At 39.6% G+C, this 22,938-nt stretch overlaps 2 protein-coding genes across 4 annotated transcripts; both read left to right on the top strand.

Annotated features, from left to right (window-relative positions):
• Positions 1–32: 32 nt before the first annotated feature.
• Positions 33–13,503, top strand: hspa4l (heat shock protein 4 like). Of its 2 annotated transcripts, XM_034307764.2 has the most exons (20): positions 33–139; positions 1,785–1,849; positions 3,473–3,530; positions 3,651–3,791; positions 3,949–4,071; positions 4,166–4,265; positions 4,836–4,969; positions 5,119–5,363; positions 5,564–5,640; positions 5,715–5,866; positions 6,662–6,768; positions 7,418–7,551; positions 7,951–8,147; positions 8,381–8,458; positions 8,561–8,704; positions 10,729–10,854; positions 11,033–11,140; positions 11,397–11,516; positions 12,259–12,420; positions 12,514–13,503. In XM_034307764.2, exons 1-20 carry the CDS (start codon positions 104–106, stop codon positions 12,673–12,675), a joined length of 2,469 nt encoding a protein of 822 aa, XP_034163655.2. In that variant the 5' UTR covers positions 33–103; the 3' UTR covers positions 12,676–13,503. The 2 variants fall into 2 exon arrangements, with proteins under 2 accessions (XP_034163655.2, XP_026789475.3); XM_026933674.3 differs by lacking the exons at positions 33–139; positions 1,785–1,849 and adding an exon at positions 2,458–2,794.
• A 1,815-nt stretch (positions 13,504–15,318) lies between these two features.
• On the top strand, positions 15,319–21,906 carry plk4 (polo-like kinase 4 (Drosophila)). 2 transcript variants are annotated; one of them, XM_026933764.3, is made up of 16 exons: positions 15,319–15,591; positions 16,413–16,508; positions 16,623–16,718; positions 17,017–17,131; positions 17,254–18,217; positions 18,438–18,523; positions 18,714–19,069; positions 19,218–19,322; positions 19,437–19,539; positions 19,686–19,835; positions 20,103–20,236; positions 20,449–20,543; positions 20,746–20,872; positions 20,972–21,115; positions 21,278–21,384; positions 21,470–21,906. In XM_026933764.3, the coding sequence occupies exons 1-16, from the start codon at positions 15,562–15,564 to the stop codon at positions 21,567–21,569; spliced, it is 2,808 nt and encodes a 935-aa protein (XP_026789565.1). In that variant the 5' UTR covers positions 15,319–15,561; the 3' UTR covers positions 21,570–21,906. The 2 variants fall into 2 exon arrangements, with proteins under 2 accessions (XP_026789565.1, XP_053093471.1); XM_053237496.1 differs by lacking the exon at positions 15,319–15,591 and adding an exon at positions 15,613–16,273.
• Positions 21,907–22,938: the final 1,032 nt, after the last annotated feature.

Below are 22,938 nucleotides of genomic sequence, written 5' to 3'. Positions count from 1 at the left end.
AGTGTGAAAACCCAGAGCTGCAGGGTCACAGCATTCTACCTCATTTAACACATCTTAATCAACTCATCTTAATCAACTGATCACAAAAGCCTTCATGGGCTGAATGTGGTGTGTTAGAAGGGGAAATGTTAAACTCTCTGTAAGTGCTGTTGTTGAGTTTGACATGTCTGAGAGAGGCTCTTTGCAGTAGGTTAGAGGCTGCAGCGTCACTTACCACGCCAGCCAGTGTCAATACAGTTACATAAACAAGAAGCAAACAAGCAAATAATGAAATAAACAATGTTCAGAATTATGAAAAATCACAAAATTCTGCATGCATTATTTCTTTATGTATGTCTTTATTATATTGTCTGTATTATATTGTCCTCATTGTCTAGACCTATTTTCTTTTTTATCAGTGTTGATTATTGTATGGTAACTGTCAGGGCAGTTCTAACCTTGGGACCCATCAAAGATAGTCAGTTAATTTGAACAGTTATGTAACTTTTCCTAATGTACAAAACAAAAATTTATTTTAATAATAATAATAATAATAATAATAATAATAATGTGTAATAAGGTAAGTGTTAGGAATACATAAATCTATTGTATGGCATGCACACTCACTGTGCACTTTATTAGAATCACCTGCAGTTATCCAGTCAGCCGATCATGTGGCAAAAGTGCAGTGCATAAAATCTCGCAAATACAGGTCAGCAGTTTCAGTTAACGTTCACATCATACATCAGAATAGGAGGAAATGTGATCTCAGTGCCTTTGATTTGAGTATTTCAGAAACTTCTGATGTCCTGTGATTTTCACACACAAATGTCTCTAGATTTTACACAGAAAGCTGTGAAAAAAACAAACAAACAAAAAACATCCAGTGAGCGGCAGTACTATAGGTGGAAATACACTGCTGATGAGACAGGTCAAAGGAGAATGACCAGACTGGTTGGAGCTGTCATGAAGGCTATGGTAATTCAAATAACCACTCTTTACAACCATGGTGAGCAGAAAAGCATCTCAGAACACACAACCTTGAGGCAGATGGGCTACAACAGCAGAAGACCACGTTGGGTTTCACTCTTGTTAGGCAAGAGCAGGAATCTGAGGCTACAGGGGGTACAGGCTCACCCAAACTGTACAGTTAGAGATTGGAAAAAGACCAGGCAACTGCTGCTCATTGGATTTTTTTTTTTTTCACACCATTCTGTGTAAATTCTACAGACTGTTGTGTGTGAAAATCCCATGAGATCAGCAATTTCTGAAATACTCAAACCAGCCTGTTGGGCACAAGCAAACATCTTATGGTCAAAGTCACTGAGATCACATTTTTTCCTGATATTTAAGGTGAACATTAACTGAAGCTCTTGACCTGTATTGACCTGTATGGCCTTTGACCTGCTGCCATATAATTGGCTGTTTGGGTAAATTCATGAATGTTCAGGTGTTCCTAATAAAGTGTACAGTGAGTGTATGACTGTTTTACAAACTTTTGCTGCATGGTGCTAGATAAAGTATCTTGCTGTAGCCTACATTAAAAGGAGCAGACTAAAGCATCTGAGTGGAGTTGCATACAGTTTATTACATGGGTTGTTAATACGATTACCAAGAGAACTTTACCTACATTTATACAGCAGTGATCATAATTATGAACACTATTATAGAAAAAAAAAATCCTCTTAGAAAACATAGTCAGCTAATTATGAGCTATCCTGACAGGATTTCTAGAATACTTTTGAGATGTATTCATATATGTGTTGTTATATGTGTTCATATATGTGTTCATATATGTTTCACAGTTCCAGGGTCCTGGTTTGATCCCTTTGGGTTCTCTGGTTTCTTGCAACCTCCCAAAGATGTGCAGGTAGGTGGACTGGCTATGCTAATTTAGCCCTAGGTATAAATGAGTGTGTGAATGTGTGTGTGTGTGTGTGTGTGTGTGTGTGTGTGTGTGTGTGTGGTGCCCTGTGATGGACTGCCATCCCATCTGGGCTAAATTCTTCCCACCTGATCCACTGCAACCCTGACCAGCTAGTTACAGCCTGAAAGTTAGCTTCATTATTATCAAGGGAAAAATTAGAGTACCAGAGATTCCTAAGCTAATGCTAACTAGGCAAACAGTTTAAAAAGTCACTCATAGGTTATAGTACTGTTGTTAGAAAAAAGTACAAAAAAAAAACTGCTTAAAAACAGTTTAGACCAGCTTAATATAGATTGCTTATCTTCTTTATTATTATTATTATTATTATTATTATTATGGTGATGATGTTGGTTGACCTAGTGACAGTTTTAGCGTCTCTCATTGGTCACTCAGCTGCCCGGTCCGTCCTGGTGACGTAGGCTGCCTGCATGTCTTGCGAGCTTCTAGATTTTTCCTCCTTATCTCTCCCGTTGCACCAATCCAACCGCTGCGCTGTGTCCGCTATCCAATCATAACGCGCAGGGGGCGGGGCTACATCTTATTCCAGTGCGCAGTTTTACCGGTGGAGAACATCAGTGCAGCCTGCGAGAACGCTGTAGAACCGTCCTGTGTTAGGATTAGTCTCAAAAAAAGGGCTGGCTAAAGCTTAGCTTACATAATAGCTAGTGACTCTTACCTCGGTAGATACAGTCACCTATTTTAGCTTAACTGTGGTAGGTTATTCTCATCCAAATTCTAAGAGAGAGGATTTGGAAGGGACAGGAGAAGATAAAGGTTGAATATGTCTGTGGTAGGTTTTGATGTGGGTTTTCAGAACTGTTACATCGCTGTTGCCAGGAGCGGCGGCATTGAAACCATTGCGAATGAGTACAGTGACAGATGCACTCCGTAAGTACATGAGTGGAAAATGATGCTGTAGGTTGTTACGCAGTGTTTTCTGGTGACGAGCTGGAAATGCGCCCAGTTACACGCTCTTCTGTTTTTTTTCTGTTTGGATATTCCTATTTGACACAGGTTACATTGGCCTGTGTGTTGTATGATAGAGGTAGAATTGCTCTAACTCCAGCTGAATTGGAAACGAGAAGTCTCCTAGACTGGAACTGAGCAAGCACAAGTGCAGGGGCCTGACTGAGGTTAAACCTGTGTTACCTCTGTGATGGCTCAGGGTATTACTATGGTTTCTGCACTGTAACCCATCAGTACTTCTGAATCATGACTCATTTGATTCATGACTGTTTAGTATGCTGTAATATAAATGTTATCTTGTGACAAAGCAGAGCATGTGCAGACTCCATGGCCAGGGAAAGTGCTCGTCTTATACTTTTAATTGTTAAAGTGAACAGAACTAATTCTCAGGTATTCAACAAGGTCCTGATAAAATGTTAATAGCGTGGTTACCGTTACAGTACTCTCAAAACACTACATTTGTGAAAGCGGGCTGAAGGTGCTCTCTCAGGGCCTGACCTGTTGTCTTAGTAGGTTTGTTGATCCTGGAGATACAGTGTGCCAGACTATGATGATTGCAATGTCAATGATACATAAAAATCATCTTATTTTCCCCCTCAGGGCTTGTATTTCTTTGACGTCTAAAAACAGAACCATTGGAAATGCCGCAAAGAGTCAGGTACAGAGGAGTGATTAGCTGTTGTTGTCTATTCTAGTGGTGGATTTGTCTTGTCAGAAAATAAACCAACCACACTTTGGGAATTGTGACCTATTGAACATAAAGCATTTCTTCTTACAGATCATAACAAATTTTAAGAACACAGTCCATGGCTTTAAGAAGTTCCATGGTCGAGCATTCGACGATCACTTTGTTAAATATGAAAAATCCAAGTTGCCTTACAGTCTTCACAAGCTGACCAATGGCAGCACTGGAGTAAGGGTAAGGTTTGCATGTTCCAAACCAGCTACTGACATGTTGTTGTCAGTGTTGGTGTATTTGTTGTCTGTAGACATAGATAGTTAGCCATGTACAATTAACGGAGCCACTTCTCATTCAAGATTATGAAAAAACTGCAACTGTCTGTAATTTTTTTAAGGTTCGTTACTTGGATGAAGATAAGGTGTTCACCATTGAGCAGGTGACAGCCATGTTGCTCACTAAGCTGAAAGAGACTTCTGAGAGTGCACTAAAGAAACCGGTAGTGGACTGTGTGATTTCTGTAAGTGATATTAGCATTTTCCTTCACAGAAAACTGTCCATAATTTGTACACGATTCTAATGAAAGTTTTTACTTTTTTCATTTTTTTGTGCAGGTTCCTAGTTTCTTTACTGATGCAGAGCGAAGATCAATGATTGATGCCGCTCAGATCGCTGGGCTGAACTGCTTGAAACTGATCAATGACACAACAGCAGGTCTGTGAGGAAAGACATGCATTTTCAGTTCCATCAGAAACTGACATTAAGAGAATACATCCTACTGGCCAATGTACAATATCAAGTCGGCTTACTTATCCAACAGGTTGCTCTCAACATATGGCCATGCATTCATCTTGAACTCATAGTGAGCTTGTCAGTATGACATTACAAAGATAAAAGAAGTGATTGAAGAGGAAATGTGTCGCATAGACAGTCAACATTAATACAGTCATGTCTATAAAATTCTTCAGTCATCCAGGTCATTATGAATGTTGTGAGCATAACATGATCCAGACGGTCAAACATGATTTTCAGCACCAAGGACAGCACTGTCAGATCCCGCTCTCCTAGCAGCAACAGCGATGTTGGTGTTCCTCGTTAACGTGTAGTTTGATGAGACAGTGATTGTATTATTTTCAGATATTAATATACGACATTGTAAGATATGTTATTAACAGATAAACCTGTTACTTCATAAACACTTTGTGCTTTGGGCTAAGTATTAAATCCCACATTGCTTTCCTGTAATATTTCTCTGAGAATTGGCTCACTGGACTTTTGTTGCAGTGGCGTTAGCCTATGGAATCTACAAGCAAGACTTACCAAACCCAGAAGAAAGGCCCCGTAATGTTGTGTTTGTGGACATCGGTCACTCATCTTATCAAGTATCAATTGTCTCATTCAACAAGGGGAAACTGAAGGTCAGGGGCACATTCAGCCTTGTCGAGTGTATTTTGTATGTTGTTTGTAATTTGTAATTGTATTTAATAAGCACTCTTTAGAATACATTTCTTACCCCATTTAACAGTTTGTGCAAACTCTCATAAGCTCTGTCTTTCCCCTTCCACAGGTGTTGGCCACAGCATTTGACCCCTACTTGGGTGGGCGTAACTTTGATGAAGCACTCGTAGAGTATTTCTGTGAAGAGTTTAAAGGTCGTTATAAGTTAAATGTGAAGGACAACCCTCGAGCCCTGCTGAGGCTCTACCAAGAGTGTGAAAAGTTGAAAAAGCTCATGAGTGCCAACTCTTCAGAGCTACCACTTAACATCGAGTGCTTCATGAATGACATTGATGTTTCAGGGAAGATGAATAGGTAATGTCACACAAGATGAGTAGGTTCATACAACGCGATTAAGAAGCTAATGATCATAACAGATGTCTCTGTTAGTCTTCATTGACATGTTTGTATTTTTGAGTAGATTATATTCAGGGTTAGGTGTCTTTCTATATGTGTTTTGTAGTTTTGGGAGTGTATTGCTATATTCTGATGGCACTGTTGTTCTGATTTGACAGGGGCCAGTTTGAGGAGCTGTGTGCCCAGATTTTGATGAGAGTGGAAGCACCACTTAAAGCTGTCATGGAACAATCAAGTAAGTAAAAATAAACAACTTTGCTTCTCACTATAGATATGCATCCCAAGTAATTGGTTTCTTCTTTGTGGCAGAGCTAGGCAGAGATGAGATCTATGCGGTTGAGATTGTTGGTGGTGCTACTAGGATTCCAGCCATTAAAGAGAGAATTTCGAAGTTCTTCTGTAAAGACGTCAGTACCACCCTGAATGCAGATGAAGCAGTGGCACGAGGATGCGCGCTACAGGTAGAGAGTCAGTCGGCAAAAATAGCTAACACCAATTAAAAGATCACTAAGACTTATTGTGTGTATAGATCTGCCTTAACCTGAAATTTTCGCATCTGTCATGAAGTAGACAGATGGACACAAGTGTAGGTTTTTCTGGTTTTATTCAAACCGATGTAGAAAACAAACCCAAAGGCTAGGCAATACTCAGAAAAGTGAGGCAGGCAAATGGTCAGGTGATCAGCAAATACTCGTAAACTAGAATTAATCGGAAAACATAAAGCAGGCAATGGTTATACATTAATAAAGACAAACAGATAAAGACTTTGCCTCATAACAAACACAATGCTGGAGTGAGACTTTGCACTGGAGTCTGGGATTTTTAAAGGGAATGATTGCAAACTGGTGCGTGGCATTAATAATCAGGTGACTTTGAGCAGGGACAGGTGCTTGACTGCAGGTCAGGTAATGAGGTAGAGGACTGAGGATCAAGGGAGTTGTAGTCTGCAACATCTGGAGTTAAAGACAAAGGTGTGACAATGTCCAGCACATACATTGGCATTACTTTGTAGATTAATGATGAAACATTTCACACAAAAAAAAAAAACTATATTACATATAGATGATATGTGGATATTTCTGCCTCTTCTTGGATATTTCTCTAGATACCATACCATGTAAAACAACATGAAGAGTTCTCAGTCTGAACCATACAAAAAGTTTTCTTGTGTTCATTAACAAATAGAATTTTTATGTGTATATATGCATGTTTGTCTATATACATGGTTGTGTGTGTGTGTGTGTGTGTGTGTGTAGTGTGCAATCTTGTCTCCAGCATTTAAGGTCCGTGAGTTTTCTATCACTGACGTGGTTCCCTTCCCAATCACTCTTCGCTGGAAGTCTCCCACAGACGAAGGTGTTAGGTAAGAGCTATAAAAAAAATTTGAAAAAATATTTGATTGATAGACCAAAGATTTCTAGAAGAAATGTAATTAATATGGACTAAATATGTTATTAAATGCTATCAGAGGTTTTTGAGTCTCATTTCCTGACCCTTTGGTGGTAGATTGCAGCATTCTAATCCTAAATTGAGTCATTATTAATAGTCAGTCACTAGTTTTTTCATTTAGATTAATGAAAAGGATGTTCAGTTTTTGGAGATAAACTGTTCTGAAGTTATCATAGCCAGTGATGGCTGGCCCTGAAATGAAATGAGAGAGCTAAAATGTAGTATTTATCAGTAGCAGAAACTGTTAGAGTTGAGCAATGCATTATATTACATCAGTGACATAGGACACACACACACACGCACACACACACACTTAAAGGCAGCTAGGCAACTACATTCATGATGTCTAATTTTTCTTTAAAGTGTCTCAAGTCTGTAATGCCCTACTGGATGGGTGCCCTGTTTCCTCCAAATACCAAACACCGTAACCAGAAAAAAGTGTGTGACATGGATGAGCAGTCATTTTAATAGGTTCAACTGTGAAAATGTTACTGTGGTCATATGCAGGCCCTACAACTGTCCTACTTATCTTTTTTTTTTTTTTTACAATTCTCTTTTCATAGTGAATGTGAGGTGTACAGCAAGAACCATGCAGCACCCTTCTCCAAAGTTATCACTTTCCACAAGAAAGAGCCCTTTGACCTGCAAGCGTTTTACAGCACTTCACAAGATTTGCCATACCCAGACACCGCAATAGGTGGGATGTGTTATGAGGCTTACTGCAAATGCAGGATTTCTTATCCTATAAAAATAGTGGGTTGAAATCTTATTTTTGATTCTAAAAAATATCCATTCCAGGATTCAAATGATAGCTAGACACTTAGCTCTCATTTGACAGTTCAATATCGACAGTACCACTGATGATATATCTGAGCTAATCTGAGCTAAAATGGCTATGGTCAGAGAGGTGGAGTCCCAGTGTCAGAGCTTGTGCACTCCCAAAAGATTTCCTCTCTCGATTTCCTCCTTATTCTTCAGTGTGACTGGGGGAGGGGGGGGGGGGGATATCTTATTTGTCACCTTCCCTCTTTATTATTGGTTTTAATTAAGCTAGCACAGGATACCTGAAATAATCTCAATTTCTTTGACCTTCTAGGCCGTTTTACTATCCAGAATGTTGTGCCCCAGTCTGATGGAGACAGTTCGAAGGTCAAGGTGAAAGTGCGTGTAAATGTGCATGGCATCTTCAGTGTATCCAGCGCCTCGCTGATCGAGAAGCAGAAAGGTGAAGCGGAGGACGTGCAAATGGAGATGGAGCCCACAGTTCAGAATGAGAGCAGGCAAGAAGAGCAGGTGGAAAAATAAAGCATCTTTCTTCACATCTATAGCAAAAATACCAGAACTTAGTTTTAAATGTAATTAACAGATGGACATTTGAACTGACTTTTTACTTTAACATACATGTGTAGTTAGGTAAAGACCTTCAGCTGTTCGTGTGTGTAGGAGCCCTTCATTCATAAAGTCAGATGCTTTATATGAGCAGGATCAGTCACTGATGTTGATGCAGATGCTTTTGTGTGTTTTAGACTAAAATGCAAGTGGACCAAGACGGTCAAGGTGAGCAGCCTAATGAAGAAGGCAAAGCGCCAGGTTCTAATCCTAAGGTACTTATGAATAAAATGCTTTTTGACACAGCATGTTGTATAATAGCCAATGGTTCTGTATGGCTGTTCATGTGTTTAGTTATACCCACTGGTTCTTTAAAGGATGGAGCGTCTCCTGAAAAGCAAGAGCAGGGTGCAGGCTCGAGCAAACCCAAGCCAAAGGTGAAGAGTGTTGAACTGCCCATCTTTACCTGCACTGTCAGGCAGCTGGACAGAGAGCTACTGAACAGCCTTGTGGAGGAGGAAGTGAGTTTGATTCAGTTCTGTTTGATTCACCTGAGCCAAAACACAAAGCGGGAATTGCAGTTTGGTTTTTGTAGTTGGATAAATTTTACAAATCAAAACATCTGAAGATGGTGGAGTACTGTTTAGAGCTCAGAGAATAAATATTAGTATATCAGTGGAATAGTGTTGGGCCCATGTAAAAAAAAAAAAAAAAGCACAAAGATCCAAAATTTTCTGAAGATACTTGATATACAGTCAGGTCCGGAAGTATTTGGACAATGATAGAGTTTTTGTAATTTTGCCTTTATACACCACCACAATGGATTTGAAATAAAACAATGAAGATGTGATTGAAGTGTAGACTTTCGGCTTTATTTTAAGAGGTTCCACAAACATATGGCATTTACCATTTAGAAATTACAGCCATTTTAAGCAAAGTACCTCCATTTTCAGGGGCTCAAAGGTATTTGGACAATTGACTGACAAGAAGTTAATTGACGAGGTGCGGTCCATTCCCTCGTTACTTCAAGACAAATGAAGCAGATAAAAGGTCTGGAGTTGATATCAGGTATTGAGTTGGCATTTGGCAGCTGTTCCACTGGAGCTACCAATATGAAGTCCAAGGAGATCTCAATGCAAGTGAAGGAGGCCATCATTAGGCTGAAAAAACAACATAAATCTATAACAGAGATAGCAAAAACCTTAGGTGTGCCCAAATCAACAGTTGGGTACATTCTTAAAAAGAAAGAAAGCACTGGTGAGCTCAAAGGCCTGAAAGACCATGGAAGACAACTAAAGGGGATGATCGCAGAAGCCTTTCCTTAGTGAAGAAAAACCCCTTCACAACATCAACAGAAGTCAAGAATACTCTGGAGAAGGTAGGCGTATCATTGTCAAAATCTACAATCAAGAGACGCCTTCATGAATGTAAATACAGAAGGTATACAACAAGGTGCAAACCACTGGTAACATTCAAGATCAGGAAATCCAGATTAGACTTTGCCAGAAAACATCTAAAAAAGCCTCCCATGTTCTGGAATAAGATTCTTTGAACTGATGAAACCAAGATTAACTTGTACCAGAATGATGGGAAGAGAAAAGTAGGGTGAAAGAAAGGAACAGCTCACGATCCAAAGTATACCACATCATGTGTCAAACATGGTGGAGGCAGTGTTATGGCTTGGTATGGCTGCCAATGGAACGGGCTCACTGGTGTTTATTGATGATGTGACTGCTGACAGAAGTAGCAAGGTGAATTCTGAGGTGTATAGGGCTATACACTCTGCTCACATTCAGCCAAATGCTACAAAACTGATAGGACGCCGCTTCACAGTGCAGGTGGATAATGACCCTAAACATGCTGCGAAAGCGACTCAAGACTTTTTTGAAGGCAAAGAAATGGAATATTCTTCAATGGCCAAGTCAGTCACCTGATCTCAACCCAATAGAGCATGCTTTTCACTTACTGAAGACAAGACTGAAGGCAGAAAGACCCACAAACAAGCAGCAACTGAAGCTAGCTGCAGTGAAGGCCTGGCAAAGCATCTCCAGGGAGGAAACTCAGAATCTGAGTTTTGAGAACATGGGCTCCAGACTTCAGGCAGTCATTGACTGCATAGGATTTTCATCCAAGTATTAAAATTATGGTTATATTTACAATGATGTCACTTTGTCCAAATACCTTTGAGCCCCTGAAAATGGAGGTACTTTGTTGAAAATGGCTGTAATTCCTAAATGGTAAATGCCATATTTTTGTGGAACCTCTTAAAATAAAGCTGAAAGTCTACACTTCGATTACATCTTAATTGTTTTATTTCAAATCCAATGTGGTGGTGTATAAAGGCAAAATCACAAAAACTCTATCATTGTCCAAATACTTCCGGACCTGCCTGTATATATCTTGTCTTTCACCTGTGGCAGTTTTACTTGTGAGCTGATTATTTGTGCTATGACAGTACTCTATATATTGTAGTTGTCTCTGCTTACTGTGATGGTCGAAGAATACTGAGCATCTTTGTGACTGTAATTAACACTCTGCGTTTCAGCGGAAAATGATAGTTCAGGATAAGCTGGAGAAGGAGAGGAATGATGCCAAGAATGCTGTGGAGGAGTATGTGTATGACCTGCGAGACAAGCTGTGTGGCATCTATGAAAAGATCATTACTGAGGATGTGAGGAAATCAGCTCTTTATTCATTAATCAATGTGTATTACAAAACAGTAACCTGCCTCCTCTGTGTGCAATGCATCAACACATTTTATGGAGTAAATGTAGTCATGAAAATAATAATGAAAATAAGGATAAAAAGCAAAAATTCTGTTGTGTCTTTTGCATTTGGGGTGTGTGCAGGACAGCAACAGACTCGCTCTAGTGCTTGAGGATACTGAGAACTGGCTGTATGAGGAGGGAGAAGACCAGTCAAAAGAGATCTATCTGGATAAACTGGCTGAACTCAAAGTAGGTATTCTAACTGCATAGGCCTTTTAAAATAGATTTAATTAATTTAATGAAGCTGTTTTGTTTTGGATTTAGTTATATTACCCTTGTGGTTTCATTAAGTGAATGTATCAGTTGACAGAATGGTCAAACTGTTAAATTAGTCTCCAGTTTACAGAACCATGGATTTTTTTTGTTGCTTCAAAACTGAATATTGAATCTTACTTTTGCTTCTGTGCATACATTGGCATGTCTTTATTTCTTTGCATGATTATAGAGGTTTGGTGAGCCCATTGAAGAGCGGTACAGGGAGCAGGAGGAAAGGCCACATGCTTTTGATGAGCTAGGCAAGAAAATCCAGCTCTTTTTGAAGGTTGTGGAAGCATATAAGCAAAAGGTAAAGAAGCATACTTAGATCTGTGCTAAGGTGCTGAGCAGCAGATATTGCTAAAGTAATTGTCTAGTAACCTGAATGCCCACAGCTCTTCAGGAATACTGCCAAGAATTTAAAATCTAAAATAGTTTTGATTTGTTTGACACTTGTCTTGGTCAAGGCATACTTCCATATGTGTTATTTTGTACTGGTAATGTCTTCATTATTATTCCAAAATAGCAGAAAACCCTCGTATGAGCAAGTGTGTCCAAAATTATGACTGGTGGTGTAAATCTATCGAAGGCTTTTGCTCCGTAATATAATGGTGTATCACATATTAGCTGTTATGGTAATATTCTTCTGGGAGAGGTTTACCACCTCCCTTTAAAGCATTTTATAATGGATTTTCTAAAGATCACTGCACTGCTGGGACTGGCCTAATTACTTTCATAATGCTAATCATTTTAAATTATCCGCAGGCTGCTAAGTCAGTCTTGTTTGGGTTATGTTCCCTATAGAGCTATGGGCACCCCTTTTTATTAGTGTGTTTTATTTAAATACAGCAAGCAAGGTATGAGGCACTGTAGTTTTGGGATTAAAGGTAGATACGTGACAGAAATATTTGAAGAGATTTCTCTGAGGTCTGAAACAATTTAAAATGTTCAACATTAGCTTTAATCACTGTCCTTAAGTTAAAAATGAAATGTCTGTGAAATGGGTGTCATGAGGTGTCGAGGTTGACAGTGGAGTATGTTTTGACTGTTAGGATGAACGTTACCAACATTTGACTGCTGAGGAAATTAGCACTGTGGAGAAGAGTGTGAATGAGGCCATGAGCTGGATGAACACTAAGATGCTCATTCAGAGCAAACTCAGCACCGCTCAGGATCCTGCAGTGAAAGTAGCAGAGATCATACAGAAGATTCGGGTGAGTGAAACTGTATCAACAGCAAAAAAAAAAACAAAAAACAAATGTAGTCATAGACTGTTAGAGTATACTGCATGTCTTATTTATTTGCAGGAGTTAGAGGAGTTTTGCAGTCCTGTGGTGAACCAACCCAAACCCAAAGTTGAGGAGCCAGCAGAGGATAACAGGGCCCACAATGGTCCTGCAGCAGGACATGGGGCTGATGGCAAGAGCAACCAGCAGACTAAGAACCACGGAGAGATGGAAGTGAACTGAACTGCTTATCCAGCCTTGCTCTCACTCTCACAGAAGACTTCGTCAGACTCATGCAGCTGACTCCTAACCTGTAGCCAGTACCAGTCTCTCTCTGTCCACAATTCCGCTGGTTGTAATTTGCACCTCTGCTTGTTAAAGTCTGATTTCTGGTTTGGCTTTCTGTTGTATTTATTTCATTTTGGATTCCGTTTATCCTTTGAATGTTACAGCTATGTATAAAAGTAGGTCCAGGGTGAGCCATCCACTGATAGACTCAAATAAATTAGTTGTAGCTTAACAATGAAACAATGCTGCCACTCTGAACAAAAATATGGTAAGACAATGCGATAGCTGGATTCTAAGCAATCCCAAGTACTCGTTGTGTCAAGAGGTCAATTATATTGCACAGCAGCATGTTTGCGGAACATGTAAATTGCTACTTGATCATTTTTAAGGTTGAATAAACATGAGCAAATATATATATGCAATGATTTTATATATATATATATATATATATATATATATATATATATATATATATATATATATATATATATATATATGTGTGTGTGTGTGTGTGTGTGTGTGAGAGAGAGAGAGAGAGTATATATTTCTATATGAAATTTAAACGTGTGTTGTCTAGGACTTGCAAATATTATATTAGTCATTTTAATTTATCAATCAATATAAGGGTCCAAGTGTTGAGATGGCAATGCTTCCAGCTCCAAGTTGTTATTTAGAAGCAGCATATAAAGAACTCTTTATTCAATTTACATTTACTCTTCCATTTCCCAATAACAAGTCCTGAGATTTGGCGGTGGCATCTAATAAAATCATCTTTATGACTAAGGTCTTTTGGCTTTTGTAGAGGTGTGTTCTGTATTTAAATTGAACCCTTCAGACAAAATCGATCAATTAAAAGAAAGTTCACTGATAGAGTTCTGGGTAACCTATTAGAGTCAAGATTTGCCCTTTTAAGCGTCACATACGAAATTTGCATCATTCAGAGGAATGTTTCAGAAGTGTTGAGAAATAATTTACATGTTCATGTCCACATTTGATGATGATCAAAATTTAGGGTTTAAATTAATGCTTATAAACAGTGATTTCATGATCTTGAAAAAACTGAACATATAGGATATTTTTAAAAAAGAACTGAGTGGCCATCATAATGGGCATTCAGTTTTAACCGATGTCGGGTTACAGTAAGCATATATCTATGGAGATACAATGTTAGTAAGTCTGTTATATTGTAAAGAAAGGATTTTTTTAAACATCAAATGCAGTATTTTATGATATTAAAAAAAAATCACACAAGAAAAATGTTTGTATTTACAGTTTGCAGCATTAGAGGTCTAAGACTGAATATTTGGGTTCTAAGAATAAGAAGGAAGATCAACTCAGGAGGAGGGCAATTGGTCAATTCAGAAAAGGCAAAATAAGAGTAAAATGTTCAATATATAAAGGTTTTTCAGTAATAAATATATCATAAATAACAAATGCATGAAGCAGCAAATTCAGACAGCAAGGCAGACAAGTGGCAAAAAAAGTGCAAAACAAATAGCAAGATAGGAAAAAAGTGATAGTGATTCACATGCTGAAAATAAACAAGCAGCTGTTGAATCAGAAGCAGAGTTCGATATGATACAGTATAAAAAAGATATGGTGTCATGAAAATGGTTATTATGATGAATGATTCTACAAGGTGCAAGAGAGCGTTCTGCACAGGAACATCCCATGTCTGTGTCCAATGTAATAATTCACATTAGATATGGTATTTAAATATTATTCAAATCTGATGTGGAAATGCAAATATAAAACTAGACCTTATTTGTGGAAATACTGGCTGAACAGGTGGGAATTCATTACATTTCTACTGAAATTCAGCTCCACATTCTTCATTATTAGTCTCAGGTAACATTAATCCATGATGAAATATTGCCTTTTGTGTGTCAGTCTTGAAGATTTGTGTACATGAGCTGGTTGAGAGTTGCATTAAAAACTAATCCAACTTGACAGTTATTCAGTCTGATTTAGCATGAATTAAAGGAGAATGCAACATGTGCAGCAAAAAAGCAGCTTTAATCACACAGTGTTCAGATAAAATGAAGAACATGCATTGTAAGGGTGAAACGAGAAGTGATCAACATCAGCTTGTTTCCTTTAGCTGTTTTTATGGTGTTTCTGTCAATATTGCTGAGCCACAAATTAGAATTAGGACAAATTGGAAAAAAAGTTTGCATTTTTAGTATTTTAATTTGTTTTTGTGTGTATACTAAAAGAAAATGAGAAAAACAAAAGGATAATATACAGTTAAATTAAGCCATACAAAGGAATACAAATATGAAAAGAAATGTTCTAGCCAAGTTGCAGCTACTGAAAACCTAAAAATAAATGAAAAAAATGAAATACATTAAGTTTCTTTTTTTTCCAGCTTTATTTGCCAAGGGATTCAGTGTAAGAAAAAAGATGAGTAAATAATTTTTTGTAGTATCTAGTAAAAATCAGGTTTGAAGGGGTTAACGTACACGTATGTTTGTTGTGTGTTTAAATTTACCACACGTGTTTGTTGTGTGTTTAAACTGAACACACACGTGCTTGTATGTTGTATAAAGCTGTGTAGGAAAACCACCCGCACGCGCATAGAGACTTTTATTCCAGGCAGAAGCATGCGCGTGCGGGCGTGTCGGTCCTCCCGATGACGTCGCTCTACGTCATTACGCTTCTAACGGGCGGACTTTTCAAAATGGAGGAAAGGAAAATATTTTGGAGCGGAGCAAAACTACAACCTTTAAATGTATTTTTACACTTGGCAAGCGACGAAGGCACACGTTTCATGCAATGAAAAAGGATTTTTATTATCGTACTTAAAGAATCTTTTCGAGTAAGGAGTCTAATGAAGTAAAAATGAGTGTCTCTATCGGCGATAAAATTGAGGTAAGTTGTGGAGTTGCGCGGTCTCTTTAGCTAGGCTAGTTAATGTAGCTAACTATCAAAATACTCAATTACCCAGCTATTCTTAGGTAAGTATCCGTGTAAAATTAGATATGTTAGTCAATTCCATATTCAATGCAGCCGGAAACTAGCAGCCGAGCTGGTTAGAGTAGCTAAGTGCGGTAGGTTAGAGTATGAGCGTGGGCTAGCTAACTAGCAGCTTAAAGTGATTGACGGGAGGAGAGGCTGAGAGAGGAAGCGCGTGCTGGAGTGAAATCAGTCAACATCTCACTGGAGAGTTTAACCTCCTGTGTTTACGGTGACGGTTTGTGTTTGGAGAATTGGGACGTGTTCTGTTGCTAGGAGACGCGCGATGGCGTCCTGTGGAGGTAAATCAGCGGGAATAGAGCCGGGATCACTCTGATGTCGGGTTAGTAAATGTCATTGTCAGATGCAGGTATCCAGGGACGCTTACAGAGCAGGATACACACACACACACACACACACACGGAGGGACCTCAACACCGATCACATCGGAAATCTTTCGCGACACAAAATTAAACCTTGTTACACTTTAGAAAAGATGTTTGACGCGATTCGGTCTTTAATGCAGGATTTAACTAACAGCGGAAGATGTGCAGTAAATGATAAAATCCTCACGTCATCCGAAGATCTTAGCATCGAGGTAGTGAAAATAACCGCTTTGGACTTGTTCTGAAGAGAGAAGGATTTCGTTTCGTGTGATTGTGTATGATTGTGTTATTAACCCTTTCCACACTGCAGGTCAGACCTGAGTCTCATTCACATCTGCCTTTGATTTTCAGGACTTCAGAGTTCTCACCTTGCTCGGTAAGGGCTCCTTTGCCTGCGTCTACAGAGCCAAATCTGTCAACACTGGCTTGGAAGTGGCAATCAAAATGGTAAGATTGTTCCCTTTGTTTTTCCTTTCTCAGTGATTTTTGTTGGAGCAGATGGGCGGTTACGTGCAGCATATGCTCTGTGTAATTGTGCTTTGTGCCCATGTGTTACCGCAGATTGATAAGAAGGCCATGCACAAAGCTGGCATGGTGCAACGTGTCATTAACGAGGTGGAGATCCAGTGTCGGTTAAAACACCCCTCAGTGCTGGAGGTGAGTTACAGTTCCCCCTCAGGGACTTGTTAGTGTGGTGTCAAACTAGTGAGCTGTGATTTACCTGTCATTACCTGACCATCATATACATATATTTTATATATACATTATTTACACATTATATTTAGATATTTAATACTTGTCCAAAGTAATCTTGTGTAGGCTTTGAAATTGTTTGTAATGGTACGTGTATTAATATTGTGTTCCTCTAGTCAAAAGGTAAAAGTTTGCTTGCTATTTTTTGCATTTTTGTTAAGCATCTGTTGACCCCGCCCCCTTTTGTTTTTCTTTGTTGAAGCTGTACAATTACTTTGAAGACAGCAATTATGTGTATCTGGTCCTGGAGATGTGCCATAACGGAGAAATGAGCCGTTATCTGAAAGACAGGAAGAAGCCTTTCACAGAAGAAGAAGGTGATTTTTATTTTTGTTTCAACTGTGAGTGGGTAGAATGCTCAAATGTCTGATGGTAATTGCTTTATAATTATTTTAAGCATTAAAATAAGTTATTGTCCTGAATGAATCTCTTCCAACAGTGAGACACTTCATGCACCAGATTGTGAAGGGCATGCTGTATCTGCACACTCATGGCATTATGCACAGAGACCTGACTCTGTCGAACCTGCTTCTCACCAGTAGCATGAACATTAAAATCGCCGACTTTGGCTTGGCCACGCAGCTCAAGCTGCCTAGTGAGAAGCACTTCACCATGTGTGGCACTCCCAACTACATCTCTCCTGAGGTGGCCACTCGGAGTGCCCACGGCCTGGAGTCGGACGTCTGGTCTCTGGGCTGTATGTTCTATGCCTTTCTGACGGGCAGGCCCCCCTTCGACACAGACACTGTCAAACACACCCTCAGTAAAGTGGTTTTAGGGGAGTACCAGATGCCCACTCATGTGTCAGCTGAAGCTCAGGATCTTATTCAGCTGCTGCTGCAGAAGAATCCTGCCCTGAGGCCCAGCCTGTCAGCAGTGCTAGACCACCCTTTCATGACTCAGAGTGGATCCACGTCAAGTAAAGACTCTGGGGGCAGTGATGGAGGCTCCATGGACAGTGGCATAGCGACGATATCTACAGCGTCCAACACTACCAGCAACAGCAGCAGCAGTCGGCTCCACAGGAAAACCAGGCAGGTGATTGGGCAGGCCTTACCCAACCGCATGGTGCCACTGCCCAGCCATTCGCAGCAATCCAGCAGCTCCAGCCTTAAGGGAGAGCAGGACTGGCAGCCACATGCACCAGGCAGTGTGAGGGTTCCTGTGGAGCTTGTCAGTGGAAGGCCTCATTCTCGCTACCTGAGACGGGCTCACTCCTCTGATCGCTCTGGTGCTGGCTATAGCCATGCTAGGCAGGAGGTGGAGCTGGAGCGATGCCACTCGGAGGAGGTGCTTCCGGGATCTGGTCGCATTTTCCCATCAACCTCCAACTATCAGGACAACGGCAATGGCTATGCTGGACATGGACGTCTACCCTCTCCACCTGTCAAACAGCCTGCAAGGTAAGAGACTAGTTCAAAAGTTTAAGTGGTATTAGCTACAAATGGTCCTATATGGTGTTGATTCCCCTCAGTATCAAAAGTATCATTATTTTGATGTTTGCTCCTACCTGATAAAGTATGATTCTGACAAAGTATGATTCTGATCAAGTATAATGCAATTTATTTCTATTATTAAAGTATTATTATACTATTATAGTAATTATCTATTTTCTTCTTACAGCTCTGGGTCTTCCTTTTCTGCTCCGGTGCATCCTATTAGATTACAGACAGCAGAATCTAGCACACAGCCATGGTTCAGCACCGATGGTATTTCACTTGTTTGATAGGAGATTTTTTTTTTTCCTCTCAAAAATCCCATATAGCTGGAAAGGGATTTTTCATCTAAGTTTTAAATGCAAGTCTTGCCTATAAGCAGCACAACAGTGATAACCATTAAATGTAATGTTGATCAAATAATAATGATTATTTTTTTATCTTCTTGTTTTTTGACTGTAAGGTTCTTTCAAGAGACCAGCAGACGTCAGCAGTTACAGCAGCAGTGGTAGTTTCCATTCTGGGCGAGAGGCAGTTGGGGCTCTGCCTTCCTGCAGTGATCAACCAACAGTGAGAGCAACAAGTGGCCTTCCTCCTCAATTATACCACCAATCCTCCTCTCACAGTGACCCCGGTCCCTGTAGGGAGGATGGGTTCGGAATGAGCCACTTCCCAACACCTCAGGGCTGTGTGGATGTCCAAAATGCTCCCCTGTCCAGGAGCAAAGCTAATGAGGGAAAGGAGAAGAAGAGTCCTCTGTTTCCTCCTCTCTGTGCAGCCAGACTGAAGCCCATTCGACAGAAGACCAAAAATGCTGTGGTGAGTGAACATATTGCCAGGAATGGTTTAGTGGGAGTGTTTTGTTGTTTTAGTGATGTGGACCAGCATGGATGACATTTGTTCTGTCTGCTACTGTGAATTATTTTTGGGGTTGCGTGTGCATAATATGCTAATGTTTCCTCTTTAGGTCAGTATCCTAGATACAGGAGAGGTGTGTATGGAGCTTCTAAAAGGCCAAGGAGCTCAGGAGAGGGTCAAGGAAGTACTGAGGATATCCTCTGATGGCTCCATGGTAAAGGAATCACTCGTTCGTTTGTATATTTGCTCACTTTCTCTATAGTAAAAATAGAAGACATTATATTAAATACAACTCAGTGACTTGAGTATTATTTGTCTGCTTGTACAGGTGACTGTGTACCAGCCCAATGAGGGGAAAGGCTTCCCTGTGCTGGATCATCCGCCCTCTCCCCCAGAAGACATTTTTATATGCAGCTATGAAGATTTACCAGGTACTATTTTGAAGACTTAGCAGGATTCTGAATTTATAATTCTGGTTGTTGTTTTATGTTGTTTGCTAAAGTTCATTTCTTCTGCATATATGCCCTCGTGTACAGGGAATTTATTTTTTTCATGTACGAATTGTTTTATCATTTAGAGAAGTACTGGAAGAAGTATCAATATGCCACCAAGTTTGTTCAGTTGGTGAAATCAAAGACTCCAAAAATAACCTTGTACACCAAGTTTGCCAAGTGCATGTTAATGGAAAATTCTCCCAATTCAGACCTGGAAATGTGCTTCTATGACGGTGGGTAATGCAAATTTGAACTGTAGGTTCAAATTTTATTAATTTTTTAAATTTATTCTATCTGTAGTTATTTTTATCACTGGTATGTCCACATACATTTATAAACATGTCTTGATTTCTGAGATGTAATAAGACCTTTGTGATACATGTGCAATACGACCTTGGCAATGCCTTTGTCTCATTATAGAAGACAAGTTTGACAAGTTTATTTTTGTTGCTAAGGGTCTATGTATCCACTGTGTCCTCATTATTTGTTCTCCTTTTTAGGTGCAAAAACCCATAAGACAAGCGAACAGGTGCGAGTGGTGGAGAAAAGTGGCAAGTCGTACACAGTGAAAGGGGATGTAGGTTTAAGCGGCATAAGCCCTGAGTGCAGACGTTACATGGAGCTCACAGATGAGGTACTGCTCTGCTAATCAGTTAATGTTTATCGATTTTAAGTCATTATATATTATAAGTCAGTGGTTTCCAAAGTGTGACAATGAAGTGCTTTCTTGTGCTAATACTGCTCTGTGCACTCAGATCACCTGTTGTTGCACCATCTATTAAAGATACTATTTAAACACCACAGTAGCTACATAGAGTAAGTTAATTTTGTTTGTCTTTGTGTCAGGGGCACAGGATGTGTCTGTCTCTGGAGGCTGCCATCAGTGCTGAGGAGCAGCGTAGTGCTGGAGCCACTCCATTCTTCCCCATAACTATCGGCAGGTCAGACTGTTCTTCTGATATTCTGTATACCACTCCTCAGAGTGTGGAACATTTTCAGTCCTCAGTCCCCCACACGCACTAAGATGGCGACTTCTCTCCACATCATTTGTATTTAACGTCTAGCAGGACCACCGTCCTACAATGTCCCTTCTGTTGTCTCAGCCTCACTCTTGCATTTATTTGTTTCATGTGTGTTTGTCAGGAGGCCCACTAACTCTGCCTCCTCCTGCCCAGTGGCCCAGCCTGCCTCTGAACAGGCTCCTACAGCTCCTGGTGAAGTTGCTCAGGTGTGCCTGAGTCCGCCTCACCAACTCCACATCACCCCTTCTGTAAGACACATGTTTAAAGTATGTTTATGATGCATTTGTGTGTATAATGTTACAAATGTCAGGTTGTAATATACTTGCCTTTTGTTCTTACATAACTAGATGATTTCCTACAGTGGGTCTGATTTTACAACAGCCAGTTTGGCTAAAGTCAGCTCCCCGCGCTCGGCCAAAGATGGATGTAGCATCAGCGCAGGAAAAGTGCTGAAGTCCATCTTTGTACCCAACATCGGCTGGGCCTCTCAGGTGAAATATTTATTGGTCTTGCAGTGTCTCTTCAGACATAAAGTATTAGAATTGAAAAAAATGTCTTGTATGCTTCACAAAACATAGCATAACTCCACACATTAAAGCAATTCATTCTTAAACAAATTCTTAATTATGTGTTTCCATTTATTTGATTTTTAGCTAACAAGTGGAGAAGTCTGGGTTCAGTTTAATGATGGGTCCCAGCTGGTGGTCCAGGCAGGCGTCTCCTGCATCACATTCACCTCTCCTGAAGGACACATCACCCGGTAAAGCACTGCTATTAAAATAATGTGGAATGAAAGTGATTTTAAAAAGCATTGCTTATTCCTGACTTTACCTGTCTCTGATTAGGTATAAGGAGAATGAGAAGTTACCTGAGCTGGTTAAGGAGAAGCTGCATTGCCTTTCATCCATTCTCAGCCTTTTGGCGAGTCCTGCTGCACGACGCTGAGCAGCGACACTTACGCAGAAAAGACGGAGCCCATGCTATGATCACCATGCAAAGCAGTCAAAAGCACTTCCTTTTTTTTTCTTTTTTTACTTCATCCATTGTAAATTCTCTTCCTCAAAATGCATTAAATGTCTGTAAATACATTTTAAACAGTTGTACAGATTGTTCCAAAACTATGAAAAATATATATTTTTATGTTGTATAGTGTGTTTCTTGAACTTCTTGTCTTTTGCCTTTATAATTTTTTTACCTTGCAACAGTGTATCCCCTGGGCTTCAGTGAAAAGTCAGATGTACAAACATATCAACAATAAACATCTGTCTGCTGGCTAATGTGACTAGTCATCTCAGTATTTTATTTTTAAATTTAAAAAAATATCTTTTTAATAAACCTGCCACCACCTCCCTCTTTTAAGGGCTTTGTTAGCAATTTTTTTAGATATTTTTATATATAATTTTTATAATATTAATAAAGTAAATTTTTATGGGGAAAAGTAGAGATAAAAAAGAAAAATTAATAAAAAGGAGACAAGAAAGAAAAAAAGTTATGTGCACATCAAAAAAAAAAAAAAAACAATTTGACAGCAAAACAGCAATGAATACATGGAAGGGAAAAAAATGAAGAGAAAAATTACAAAGTGGGTATTTCCGGTTTCTGTTGTATTTCACAGTATGGGTGTCCATAAAGAGGATCTGTTAAAGGCTGTACTGGCAGATATGATGTCCCAAAGCAAAGTGGAAGACTGCGAACTAGTACACGATTCTTACATTAATCTTCTTATAGGTATATAGTCCCCTCCATACGTATTGGAGAAGCGAGGTCAATTCTTTTTTTTTTCTTTTTTTTGGCTAAACACTGAAGACATTTGGGTTTGAGATCAAAAGATGAACATGAAATGGATCAGAATTTCAGCTTTCATTTCTAGATATTTACATCTATATGTGTTAAACAACTTAGAACATTGCCACCCATTTTTCAAGTGATCAGAAATATTGGAACTTGTGACTGACAGGAGTTTCTTGTTGCCCAGGTGTGCCCTATTAGATTGACTGTTTAAACAATTAAACTCTGAATATCTACTCTTGGTTTGAGGCCCCGGTTTTGCCTGTGAAGACTGCTGATTGTTGTTAAAAAGGATAAACCTACATGAAGAACAGAGAGCTGTTTATGGGAGAAACGCAAGCCATTTTGAAGCCGGGAAGAGAGGGGAAATTAATCAGAGCCATTGCACAACCACTGGGCATAGCCAATACAACAATTTTGAATGTCCTGAAAAAGAAAGAAACCATTGGTGTACTAACAACCAGACATCGAGCAGGTCGCCAAGGAAAACAACAGCAGTCGATGGCAGAACTGCAGAACATTGTGA

The sequence above is a fragment of the Pangasianodon hypophthalmus genome, chromosome 10 (assembly GCF_027358585.1).
Source record: "Pangasianodon hypophthalmus isolate fPanHyp1 chromosome 10, fPanHyp1.pri, whole genome shotgun sequence".
NCBI classification, from domain to species: domain Eukaryota; kingdom Metazoa; phylum Chordata; class Actinopteri; order Siluriformes; family Pangasiidae; genus Pangasianodon; species Pangasianodon hypophthalmus.
Note: the sequence above shows the minus strand (reverse complement) of the source record. Positions and strands in the feature narration are given on the sequence as shown.

What these genes read in the sequence shown, in the direction of transcription:
- plk4 (XM_053237496.1), top strand. Translation starts at nt 16,040, where the DNA reads ATGCAGGTATCCAGGGACGCTTACAGAGCAGGATACACACACACACAC. An exon ending in ACATCGGCTGGGCCTCTCAG is followed by an intron (nt 21,116 to 21,277) that starts GTGAAATATTTA and finishes TTTGATTTTTAG; the next exon opens with CTAACAAGTGGAGAAGTCTG. An exon ending in CCTGAAGGACACATCACCCG is followed by an intron (nt 21,385 to 21,469) that starts GTAAAGCACTGC and finishes GTCTCTGATTAG; the next exon opens with GTATAAGGAGAATGAGAAGT.
- hspa4l (XM_026933674.3), top strand. Translation starts at nt 2,688, where the DNA reads ATGTCTGTGGTAGGTTTTGATGTGGGTTTTCAGAACTGTTACATCGCT. An exon ending in CCCACAGACGAAGGTGTTAG is followed by an intron (nt 6,769 to 7,417) that starts GTAAGAGCTATA and finishes CTCTTTTCATAG; the next exon opens with TGAATGTGAGGTGTACAGCA. An exon ending in AGATCATACAGAAGATTCGG is followed by an intron (nt 12,421 to 12,513) that starts GTGAGTGAAACT and finishes ATTTATTTGCAG; the next exon opens with GAGTTAGAGGAGTTTTGCAG.